General features: G+C 44.4%; 1 protein-coding gene across 1 annotated transcript in view; it reads left to right on the top strand.

The window, feature by feature from the left end:
• The window catches only part of mtdh (metadherin), a 77,956-nt gene extending 66,297 nt beyond the window's left edge, over nt 1-11,659 (top strand). Inside the window, exon 12 of the mRNA XM_033019475.1 lies at nt 11,001-11,659. Coding sequence (XP_032875366.1) covers nt 11,001-11,071 — 71 coding nt within the window. The 3' untranslated portion in view covers nt 11,072-11,659. The remainder of the gene's footprint in view (nt 1-11,000) is intronic.
• Nucleotides 11,660-13,283: the final 1,624 nt, after the last annotated feature.

Genomic DNA, 13,283 nt, shown 5'->3' with positions numbered 1-13,283 from the left:
GAAACTGGAAGAAAGGTTCCGACCTGAAACATCACCTATTCCTTTTCTCCAGAGATGCTGCCTGACCGGTTGATTTACTTTTTGTGTCTCTTCGGTATAAACCAACATCTGTAGTTCCTTCCTACACAAGATTTAGAGTGATATGGGTAAATGAGACGAGAGTAGATGGGGCATCTAGACATGGGCAGTTGGGCCGAAGGTCCAGTTTCGTGTTGTATGACTGATGTCCGTGTGCGATTTGGTGGGGATCCTGCATGTGGTGGTGCTGCCATTCCCTGAAACCATCCTTGGTGTGAAAGCTCCCTGGTTTGGTCGGTAATGTTGTAGATTTTTGTCGCTGGTGCGCACCTTGGCATTTGTGTGCTGCTCTTTGGCAGTGTGTGTGCTGCTGGTAGAGGGAGTGGATGATTAAGGTGATGGATGGGGTGCTAATTAAGCCTGAATCTTTGACCTAGATGGTGTTGAGCTGGTGTGTTGTAGCTGGAGTCTTCCAAGCAAGTCGAGAGTGTTCCATCGCATACCTTCTATGTACTTTGTAGAGGTAATCCATATCCCTCCTGCACATCCTCGTGCCTATCCAAATGTCTCTTAAATGCCACTATCATATCTGCCTCCAACACCACCTCGGCAGCATGTTCCAGGCACAAACCGTCCTCTGTGTAACTTTTTTAAAATCTTGTTACGCACATCTCCTTTAATCTTTGTCCCTCTAACTTGGAAGCTATAACTCTAGTATTTGATACTTCCTTCCTGGGGAAAAAGTCCTGTCTACTCTATCTATGCATTTCATAATGTTTTGTACTTCTATCAGTTTTTCTCATCCTCTGGGAAGAAAGTAATCCAGGTCTGGCAACTTCCTCATAAATATTCTCTGCACCCTTTCCAGCTTGACAACAGCTTTCTATAAGATGGTGACCAAAACTGAACACGATACTCTAAATGTGGCCTCATCAACGTCTTGTATATCTGCAACATGACCTCCCAACTTCTATATTTGATACTCTGACTGATGAAAACCAATGTGCCTCAAGGCTTTGTGATAGCCCTATCTACCTGTGACTCCACTTTCAAGGAACTATGTACCTGCACTCCTAGATCCCTCTGCTCTAAAACACTCCACAGAGCTCTACCATTCACCGTGTAGGTTCTGCCCATGTTAGACACGTCCAAAAATGCAACACATCACATTTCTCTGTATTAAATTCCATCAACCATTCCTCGGCCCACTTGCCCAACAGATCAAGATCCTGCTCTAATTTTGGACAACCACCTTCTCTATACAATACCACCCACTTTTGGGTCATAATTCCTATCAAGCTGCATCATGACTTCCTGACTCTTATACTCAATGCCCCGACCGATGAAGGCAAGCACACCCTATGCCACCTTTACCACTATCGGGAGGATACGTGAATCACTGGAGCTGCTCATCGCCACAGTATTTGCATGGCTGGTCCAGTCGTGTCTTATCAGAGGTGACAACGAGGATGTTGATGGTGAGGGAGCAAGGCAATGTTCACGCAATTGACTGTAGCTCTCCTTTGCCCCATTTTATGCTCGGACAGATCAGCCACACAAGCCTCTGCTTTGTTTTTGAGTCAAGGGAATTGTTGTTTTGACACTGAACTATTTCTGGGTTTTTGGGACTGTAATGATTTCTCAAATTAGTGACTGGCAGTTTGGTGCTCTGGTGTGATTGGTGCTCTTGCTTCTCACTTATATTTTTAGCGTGCTGCCATCAGAATGCAATTTATAGTTGTCATTCTTTTTACACATGCTGTGTGAGGTACAACACAGCCCCAAAATAGCTTTGGTACATGCAAATCACTGCGTTCTCTGGTTAAATGGGACATAACTGGGTATTTTAGTGCTGACTGTGTGCTCCACAAAGTGCCACGGTTCTGTTGACTGATCTTTGGTCAGGGCAACTTGGTCTCCCAGCGGAGCGAGATGTCCGTCAGGGAATCTTGCCGACCGGATCATCCCAGACTCCAGGAGCACATGCTGAGGGACACACCGAAGCTTGGTGCAGCCAAGGCTCTGTGGTGGAGAGCCACAGTCTAGGGTCGTTATGCAGCAGGATATTGGGGGCAGGGTCTGGTGGAGAGGCCCATCAAACAAGGGAAAGGATATTACTTCAGGGGGGGCCAATGAGTGCTAAGGGTGCTTAGTATAAGGATAGATTGTGAATACTACCGAATACAACTTCTTCCCAGCTGTTAAGAGACAACTCATCCGTCCTCTCGCCAACTAGACAGCGTACCAGACCCACCATCTACCTCATTGGAGACCCTCGGACTATCTTTAATCAGACTTTACTGGACTTAATCTTGCACTAAACATTATTCTCTTTATCCTGTATCTGTACACTGTAGATGGCTTGATTATAATCATGCATAGTCTTTCCGCTGAATGGATAACACTCAGCTAGAGAGAGAGAAAGATAAATCAAGTGGAGTTTAGTTCAGAGATACAGCGTGGAAATGGGCCCTTCGGTCCATCGAATTCACGCCTGCCAGCGATCACTGTACACTAGTTCTATCCTACACGCTAGGGACAATTTACAGAAGCCAATTAACCCACGAACCCGCCGCACGTCTTCGGAATTGTGGGAGGAAACTGGAGCACCCGGAGGAACCCACACATTTACAGGGACAATGTAGAAATTCCGTAAAGACACTGTTTAGATCTTGACTATGAATGCTGTCTGTCCAGGGCATGGAGCTGCACAGCACAGAAACAGGCCCTGTGGCCCCAGTTGCCCATGCCAACCAAGTATGTTAAGAATCAACTCCAGTGCTCTCCATAATGTTTGGGACAAAGACCCATCATTTATTTATTTGACTCTGTTCTCCACAATTTGGGATTTGTAATTAAAAGAAAAATCACATGTGGTTAAAGTGCACATTGGCAGATTTTATTAAAGGGTATTTTTATACATTTTTGTTTCACCATGTATAAATGACAGCTGTATTTTTCCATAGTCTCCCCCATTTCAGGGCACCATAATGTTTGGGACACATGGCTTCACAGGTGTTTGTAATTGCTCAGGTGTGTTTAATTGCCTCTTGAATGCAGGAATAAGAGAGCTGTCAGCACCTAGTCTTTCCTCCAGTCTTTCCATCACCTTTGTAATTTTTTATTGCTGTTTATCAACATGAGGCCCAAAGTTGTGCCAATGAAAGCCAAATAAGCCATTATGAGACTGAGAAACAAGAATAATATTGTTCAAGACATCAGTCAAACCTTTGGCTTAGCAAAAGCAACTTTTTGGAACATCATTAAGAAGGAAAGCACTGGTGAGCTTACTAAACGCAAAGGGACTGGCAGACCAAGGAAGACCTCCACAGCTGATGGCAGAAGAATTATCTCTATAATAAAGGAAACCCCCCCAAACACCTGTCCGACAGATCAGAAACACTCTTCAGGAGTCAGGTGTGGATTTGTCAATGACCACTGTCGGCAGAAGACTTCATGAACAGAAATACAGAGGCTACACTTCAAGATACAAACCACTGGTTAGCCACAAAAATAGGATGGCCGGGTTATAGTTTGCCAAGAAGTACTTAAAAGATGAAATGCCAGTCCCTTTGCGATTAGTAAGCTCACCAGAGCTCTCTTTCTTCTTAATTATGTTCCAAACCTCAACTGTGGTTGCTCTTTTAAGTACTTCTTGGAAAACTAACTTGGCCATCCTATTTTTGCAGCTAACCAGTGGTTTGCATCTTGCAGTGTAGCCCCTGTATTTCTGTTCCTGAAGTCTTCTGCAGACAGTGCTCATTGACAAATCCACACCTGACTGCTGAAGAGTGTTTCTGATCTGTCGGACAGGTGTTTGTGGATTTTTCTTTGTGAACGAGAGAATTCTTCCAGTCCCTTTGCGATTAGTAAGCTCACCGGTGCTCTCTTTCTTCTTAATGATGTTCCAAACAGTTGATTTTGGTAAGCCAAAGGTTTAGCTGATGTGTCTAAAGGGCCTGTCCCACGTGGTCGCTTGAGCCGTACGGCCTCGCGGGACCGGTCCCACTTCGATCGCCGGAGCCGTATGGAATTGTGCGGAGCTGGTCCCGACATCGCGCGGGGCTCCGAAAAATTGACACTGTTCAAATATTCCGCGCGGCAACGGCCTGCCGGCCCGCAGCCGCATTGAGGCCGTACGCACCGTCTCAACGCCATACGCAGCGTCTCGACAGCGTACGCCTAGCACGAACTTCCCGCGGACTTCGCTCGACTTCGCATCAGCTCGTACGGGATCACTCGACCTCCACGCGGCCCCCGCTTCCGGTTTGATCGTGCTTGCCGCATGCAGTCGCATGCTCGTGGGACAGGCCCTTAACAGTTTTATTCTTGTTTTTCAGTCTCATAATGGCTTCTTTGATTTTCATTGGCTCAACGTTGGTCCTCATGTTGATAAACAGCAATAAAAGATTCCAAAAGTTCTGGAAAAAGGTGTTGTGGACAGATGAGACGAAGATTAACATATCAGAGTGACGGTAAGAGCAAAGTATGAAGGGGAGAAGGAACTGCCCAAGATCCGAAAGCATACCACCTCTGTGAAACATGGTGGTGGAGGTGTTATGGCCTGGGCATGTATGGCTGCTGAAGGTACTGGCTCACTTAACTTCATTGATGATGCAACTGCTGATGGTAGTAGCATAATGAATTCTGAAATGTATAGACACATCCTATCTGCTCAAGTTCAAACAAATGCCTCAAAACCCATTGGCTAGCGGTTCATTCTACAGCAAGACAATTATCCCAAACATACTGCTAAAGCAACAAAGGAGTTTTTCATAGCTAAAAAATAATAAATTCTTGAGTGGCCAAGTCAATTACCCGATCTGAACCCAATTGAACATGCCTTTTATATGCTGAAGAGAAAACTGAAGGGGACTAGCCCCCAAAACAAGCATAAGTTAAAGATGTCTGCAATACAGGCCTGGCAGGGCATCACTGGAGAAGACACCCAGCAACTGGTGATGTCCATGAATCGCAGACTTCAAGCAGTCATTGCATGCAAAGGATATGCAACAAAATACTAAACATGACTACTTTCATTTACATGACATTGCCGTGTCCCAAACATTATTGTGCCCTGAAATGGGGGGACTATGTATAAACACTGCTGTAATTTCTACATGGTGAAACGAAAATGTATAAAAATTGCCTTTATTAAAATCTGACAATGTGCACTTTAACCACATGTGATTTTGAGGCATTTGTTTGAACTTGAGCAGATAGGATGTGTCGATACACTTCAGAATTAATTATGCTTCCACCATCAGCAGTTGTATCATCAATGAAGATAAGTGAGCCAGTACCTTCAGCAGCCATACATGCCCAGGCCATAACATCCCCACCACCGTCTTTCACAGATGAGGTGGAATGCTTTGGATCTTGAGAAGTTCCTCTTTCCTTCATACTTTGCTCTTGGCATCACTCTGATATAAGTTAATCTTCGTCTCATCTGTCCACAAGACTTTTTTCCAGAATTGTGGTTGCTCTTTTAAGTACTTCTTGGCAAACTGTAACCTGGCGGCTAACCAGTGGTTTACATCTTGCAGTATAGCCTCTGTATGTCTGTTCATGAAGTCTTCTGCGGACAGTGGTAATCCACACCTGACTCCTGAAGAGTGTTTCTGATCTGTCGGACAGGTGTTTGTGGATTTTTCTTTATGAAAGAGAGGATTCTTCTGTCATCAGCTGTGGAGGTCTTCCTTGGCCTGCCAGTCCCTTTGCGATTAGTAAGCTCACCAGTGCTCTCTTTCTTCTTAATGATGTTCCAAACAGTTGATTTTGGTAAGCCAAAGGTTTGGCTGATGTCTCTTTTTAAAAACAGTTTATTGTTTTTCATAATGGCTTGTCTCATAATGGCTTCTTTGACTTTCATTTGCACAACTTTGGTCCTCATGTTGATAAACAGCAATAAAAGTTTCCAAAGGTGATGGAAGGACTAGCTGCATTAAGGAGGCAATTATTACGCACCTGAGCAATTACAAACACCTATGAAGCCTTGTGTCCCAAGCATTATGGTGCCCTGAAATGGGGGGACTATGTATAAACACAGCTGTAATTTCTACATGATGAAACCAAAATGTATAAAAATGGCCTTTATTAAAATCTGACAATGTGCACTTTAACCACATGTGATTTTTTTCTATCACAAATCTCAAATTGTGGAGTACAGAGGCAAATAAATAAATGAGAGGTATTTGTCCCAAACATTATGGAGGGCACTGTAGTTGATGTATTTCAAGCATTTAAAATACATTTGGACTGAACCATGGATAGGAATGGTTTAGAGGGATATGGGCCAAAACGCAGGCAAATGGGATTAGTTTAGGTGGGGCATCTTGGTCAGCGTGATCGAGTTGGGCTGAAGGGCCTGTTTCCGTGCTGACTATATTGGCAATACAAAGTGAATGGGAGGACAGACTTCTGAAAGGATATTAATGAGCCAGTCGTAATTTTGTAAAAAATCCTGGAGGCCGTTTTTACGGTACAACAGCTGTGTGGGCATTTTTCAGGTTTGTCACTGAATTTGCCCACCACGGTGGGATCTGAACCCTAACTTCTTAATTTTTAATTCAGGTACTTGAATTACATTACTGAAATTTATGGCTGAAGAGAAATGAATATAAAGCGGTCTTTATAAACACATGTGATCATTATAGCTTTAAAAAAAAGTGTCCATTCACGTGGGCTGATTCCTCACTCCATGCCAAGTAAAACATTACTACTGGTTGAATACTCAGTGCTACATTTGTTTCTGCTCTAATTCACACCACAGCAGCTCCTATTTCTGTAGAACCATCTAAATTACAAACCCATTGACAATTCCACATTTTGCGAATGTTGGCTTTTGCTCTCTTCTGAATTTTCATGCTTCACCTTTGGTTGTGCTACCAAAGCCGTGAGTTCTGTCGATGTCCTTGCCGACATCTTTATGGACAGATGCTTGTGTAGGAAAGGTTCAGAGGAAAGGTGGGACTAGTGTAGATGGGGTAGCTTGGACACAGGCACGTGCCGTCAGGGGAGGCAAGGTAGGCACTGCCTGCACTGACTAAAATTATAAAATGGTAATTATTAAATATAAATAGTAAAGGCACGGAGAATTATGCTTACCCAAGAGATCGATCTCTCAGGTAAGCATAATTCTCCGTGCCTGTCATCCGCAGTGCATGTAACATGCGAAGGTCTGTGCAGCCCACGTGCCGTCAGTGCTGCTTCAAGCTGTCAATTTCCAGGGGACTGAAGGCAGCTGAAATTCTGCCTTTGCAGTATTGCCTTGCAGCCAAGAAACATGCGCAACGCAAGTTTGTTGGCGGATTTTTTCAAACATGGAATGCCATTATCTTAAGAAACAAAAAGAGAAGCATGGAGTTCGTGTACAAATGATGTCGTAAGTAGATTTCTTGGTGCTATATGTTTTTAAATACCGTATTTCCTGGCAATGAAGACGCTATTTTTTACCCAAAAATAAGGCACGAAAATTTACATGTGTCTTGGAAGCCGAAGTTGGAAGGTTGTTAACCAAGAAAGATAGACTTGGCTATCCCTCAGTACAGCAACATCAAGAATTATGTTGTTGTACTGTGGGATAGCCAAGTGTATCCCTCATTGCTGGCAGCTGTTGGGAAGCAGCTGTAAAAGGACAGCACCGCTGGGAAGGGGAGAAGGAGGGGGTCGGGGATCATGCCAGCAACTCACTTGCCGCAGCGCTCCGGGCGCGGAGCCACCACATTGTGGCCGTGGGGGGGGGGAGAAGTAGCTCGGGTGGCTGCGAGCGGCCGCCAGGACCGGACAGCTCGGGTGGCTGCGAGCGGCCGCCACCTCAGCTCCTTCTGCCGGTCCCCGCTCACCTCTGGCAGTACTCTTCGTCTGAAAACCTCTCTCCTGCCGCTTGCCGGCCTCACTCATGTCAGCCGCTTCCCGCAAATCCTTCAATTCTGACAGCGCGATTAAGGGACAAATTGAGGTTACTCGGCTGTCGGAATTTAAGGACTTGCGGGAAGCGGCAGGTGAGAGATGTTCAGATGGAGAGGACTGCCAGAGGTGAGTGGGCCGGCAGAAGGCGCTGAGGTGGCGTCCACTGTCCGGTCCCAGCAGCCACTCGCAGCCACCCGAGCTACTTCCCTCCCCGACCACAACGGCTCCCGGAGCGCCGCGGCAGCGGTGAGTGAGTTACTGGTATGATCCCCGACCCCCTCCTTCTCAATGCTCCTGCCCTCCCCGCAACTATATCCCTGACCAGACTCCCCACACGCTGTGAAAGGAACTCTCCCCCCAATTGGTCCCTTGAACAAGTATTGTCATTCAATAAGATGACAACTGATTAAACTTGTCCCGGTGTGCTCCCGTTTTTCTCACCATCTCCCCACCTGCCGTCACCCTCCACCCCCCACCCATTCAGTAATTCAGAATGAAGGAGATTTGGAAGCCTTGGGAAAATTGCTTTCTTTATTTTTATTTTTTTGAGTGTGAGAAATTCTATGTCCCACCAGCCTTCTTTCAAAATTTAGCAACTCAAAATGGGGGTGCGTTTTCATTGCCGGGAAATACGGTACTTTATTAAGAGATTTGGCTTTTGAAGACTTTATAAAAGTCGACTGACAGCAGACAGAGAGAACAATCTGCGCCTGCACGGTTTAAGATTTTTTTTAAACCGACTGACTGCCTACCCTGAGTAATTACTCACGGCACGTGCCTGCTTGGACGGCATTGGCAAGTTGGGCCAAAGGGCCTGTTTCCGTGCTGTATGACTGACTCTGGATTTGCCTTCTGAAACCTTTGGTAATTATTATTTTTTTGTTTTTGTTTATTGTCTAAGTATATTGCATTTACAGACTTGTTATGCTACAGCAGGTATGAATTTCATTGTTCCATTGTTGGTACATAGAAAATTTAACACTCTTGACTCTTGGTGCCAGTGGGGATGTTGGATGTGAAAAGGAAAACAAATTATGAGTGGCTTTTAAAAGCAAACATCCCATTTTAAAAGTCTTGCTTTGATCTTTCCACACTTGTATTATTGCCTTTACTGCCTGATGTGATGGTGCCTGATTGTGTTGGTCACCATGTTATAGGAGCTTGAAAGGGTTCAGAGAAGATTTACCAGAATGTTGCCAGGACTCAAGAGTCTGAGCTACAGGGAGAGATTGATCAGGCTAGGAATCTATTCCTTGGAGCACAGGAAGATGAGGGGTGATCTTATAGAGGTGTAGACAATCATGAGAGAAATAGATCAGATACATGCACAGGTTCTTTTTCTGAAGAAGGGTTTCGGGCCGAAACGTTGCCCATTTCCTTTGCTCCATAGATGCTGCTGTACCCGCTGAGTTTCTCCAGCATTTTTGTGTGCCTTCTTTTTCCTAGAGTTGGGGAATCAAGAACCAGAGGACAGAGTTAATGGGAACCTAAGGGGTAACTTTTTCTACACAAAGGGTGGTGGGTGTTTGGAACAAGCTGACAGAGGAAGTAGTTGAGGCAGAGAGTAGTTGAGGCAGAGACTATCACAACGTTTAAGAAACATTTAGATGGGTACATGGATAGGACAGGTTTAGAAGGATATGGGCCAAATGCAGGCGGGTGGGACTAGTGTAGATGGGGCGTGTTGGTTGGCATGTGCAATTTGGGCTGACGGGCCTGTTTCCACACTGTAAGACTCCATGTGCTGCTGAAATAAGAATTTAATTGTGCTTTTGTCGGTAGGAATGACAATTTATTGCTCCCGACTCTTGAAGTTTAGTTAGTTTAGTTTAGCTTTGTCACATGTAACGAGGTACAGTGAAAAGTTTTTGTTGCGTGCGAACCAGACAGCGGAAAGAGAATACATGATTGCAATCAAGCCATTAATAGTGTACAGATACATGAAAAGGGAATAACGTTTAGTGCAAGATAAAGCCAGGAAAGTATGATCAAAGATAGTCCGAGGGTCTCCAATGAGATAGATGGTAGTTCAGGATTGCTCTCTAAATGTGGTAGGATGGTTCAGTTGCCTGATAACAGCTGGGAAGAAACCGTCCCTGAATCTGGAGGTGTGCCTTTTCCCACATCTATACCTTTCGCCCAATGGGAGAGGGGAGAAGTGGTTGTGATCAGGGTGCGACTCATCCTTGATTATGCTGCTGGCTTTGCCGAGGCAGCGTGGGGTATAAATGGAGTCAATTGAAGTGAGATACAAAAAGCTGAAGTAACTCAGCAGGCCAAGCAGCATCTCTGGAGAGAAGGAATGAGTGACGTTTCGGGTCGAGACCTTTCAATGGAAGTGAGGTTGGTTTGTGTGATGGTCTTGGCTGCATTCACAATTCTCTGCAATTTCTTGTGGTCTTGGGTGGAGCTGGTCCCAAACCAAACTGTGATGCATCCCGATAAAATGCTTTCTGCAGCACATCTGTAGAAGTTGGTGAGAGTCGTTGGGGACATGCCAAACTTCCTAAGCCTTCTAAGGAATTAGAGGGCCTGGTGGCGTTCTTGGCCATTTCTTCAATAGGTGGTCCAGGAGAAGTTGTTGGTGATATTTACTCCTAGGAATTTAAAATGTTCAACCATCTCAACTTCAGCACTGCCAATTCAAACTGGGGTATGTGCACTGCTTCGCTTCATGAAGTCGATCACTATGACTTGCTGACATTGAGAGAAAGGTTGTTGTCTTGGCACCAGGACACGAGGTTCTCGATCTTCCTGTACTTCTCATCATTATTTGATATCTGGCCCACAACGGTGGTGTCGTCTGCGAATTTGTAAATTTAATTAGATTTGTACTTGGCTGCACAGTCGTGGGTGTACAAGGAGTAAAGAAGGGGGCTGAGAACACATCCTTGCAGAGCACCAGTGTTGAGGATCACCCTATTCTCACATTGGGGTCTGTTGGTCAGGAAGTCAAGGATCCCATTGCAGAGATGAGTGCTGATTCCCACATAAAGCAGCTCGAGGGTAATGAATGTGGCAGTGTCTGGATCCCACAAATAAAATGTATATTTGTTTTCCTCTTGTTTCAGCAAAATCTGAAGGGAGTTGGGAATCACCGAAGCAGATTAAGAAGAAGAAGAGAGCAAGAAGGGAAACATGAGGTTTTTATTTTGTATTCAGTGATCAATTGTTATGCAAAATGATCTTGAAGAAATCTGTTTATGCAATAATTTGTGAAAATGTACAGAATTTTATAGAAAAATTTGACTGTAATTTTTATTAAAAACCTATTGCAAAGCGCATGAGCTACTTGATTTGATACGATGTGAGAAACTTCAAGTGAAATACACTGATGCTGTTTACGGCCACTCATGCTGGGTCTAAAGTTTGTTGACACTGGGGAAACGTGTGATTTTTACATTTAAATTTTTTTTTAAGCAATTCAGAAATATGTGGAGAACCAAGTCACATGACCATTAGCTCCACATAAGAACCCTTCCCTGAAAACCTGAGGTCAGGGCTGATTTTGAGAATGACATTGGAATGTTGTTTCTCGCTCCACTCCCTTTCCCCCACCCCCCCCTCCACTGTCTCCAGATTTTAATTTGCAAGGGGAGGATACTGCTGTTAACATTGGGAGGGGAGGGGAGGGGGGAGATGCAGCAAGCTGCTGCAAACACACCGCTTTAACAAAACGCTAATAAACATAGACTGCATGGTGTTCCAACCATGCAGGGTTGAGCAAAATAAAAAAAACAGAAGGAGAACTGAAGTGAATATTTAGATAGCTTTAATATTTGTGGACAGAATCTCAATTTATATCAGGAATTACATTTTACTGCCTTAACCTGTAGCTTAGAAATAAATATTAAAAGAAAATTGCAATTTGCTTCAAATTATTAAAGACTGATTCAAAATTGTGGGATGGGAAAAATTTGCCAGGGATGTGGGGTGCTTCATGCGGATTAACTCCAAAGCGAGCAGGGCAACGATGACCCGCCGGGCATGTTTTCTGAAAGTAATCTTGTGTCGCTGATGATCGGGACTGCCCAGCCCACGGCCTGGTTCTGCGCGTAATCCCCGGCTTCTCTCCCCAAACATACTCGGGTGTGTCAACGCCGCTGTGTAGTCGGTCGCAGGCATCTGGGGCAGCAGCGTAAACTAAGCAGATAGTCGGGAAGGGGACAGCAGAACGGCTGCTTGCAGGGTTCATCACTGATGCATCGACAGGCCAGGAAAAGAGGGGGGTGAAACAAAGTTAGTGGAAGACAAATGGAATCACTTGAAATGCAAGGTTTGAAGATAGTTGAAGCACAAATACTAAAGGAGAAAAAACTCCAATTATTAAACGTAAATAGGCAGGTTGGAGCCTAAACCATAACCACGCAGGTAAATTCCCAGTTTCTACTTTGCAGTGTTGGCGTCTAAGTGTTGTGAAGAAATAACTAGTGCATGCAAAGCCACATGCATTGTTTAATGACTTTTACCAGCCCTACATTCTCTCGATAAAAGACCAGAAGTAGGTTCAACCTCTGCCTCGAGTTAACCTGATTTTATCAAGCCATGATTGTTGTCTTTAAATTGGTATGAGATGTTCAAAGCCACACAGTGGGAATGAATGGGGCCTACGTTAAACAAACTGATACTAATGGTACTTAGTCCACTAATCTTCTGTGTCGAGGCTCTTCCTGAGTTGTCCAGACTGCTAAGATTTTGCAAAGTTTAAATAATGGTCATTATACCCCCGATAACCGGCCATAATTGGTTACGACGTGGTATTTGTTGTGCTTTTGTAATTTCCTTGATTACTAAAGTTAAACAAATGTATTTATAACTGTTTCAGAAACATAGCAAGTATGTTTACATGTTCTAAAGTTTGTTAAAATGCAATGAATTTCTAAGTTGATTTATTGAAATAAATTTAGCAAATTAATGTGTATGCATTGTGTGCATTTTGTTCCACCCAGTCTAGTGTGAGCTAGTTTCTAGTTAAGCCACACTTGGAGGGGATTATTTGCTGGAGTCAGGAATAGAACAGAGGTAAATTGGCATAGGAAGACATGGAGGGGGGAGGGGAGGAGGGGGGAGAGGAATACTAGCCAGATCATTAACGAATAGTGAAAGTCCTGGATAAAGTGTAGGTGGTGAGGATGTTTCCACTAATGGGAGAGTCTAGAACCAGAGGGCACAATCTCAGAATAAAAGGGCGTGCCTTTAGAAAGTAGATAAGGAGGAATTTCTTTAGTCAGAGGGTGGTGAATCTGTGGAATTAATTGCCACAGACAGCTTTGGAGGCCAAGTCGTTGGGTATTTTTACGGCGGAGATTGACAGATTCTTGATTAGTATGGGTGTCAGGGATCATGGGGAGAAG

Source organism: Amblyraja radiata, chromosome 4 (assembly GCF_010909765.2).
Source record: "Amblyraja radiata isolate CabotCenter1 chromosome 4, sAmbRad1.1.pri, whole genome shotgun sequence".
NCBI lineage: Eukaryota > Metazoa > Chordata > Chondrichthyes > Rajiformes > Rajidae > Amblyraja > Amblyraja radiata.
This window is presented reverse-complemented; position numbering and strand designations above follow the sequence as displayed.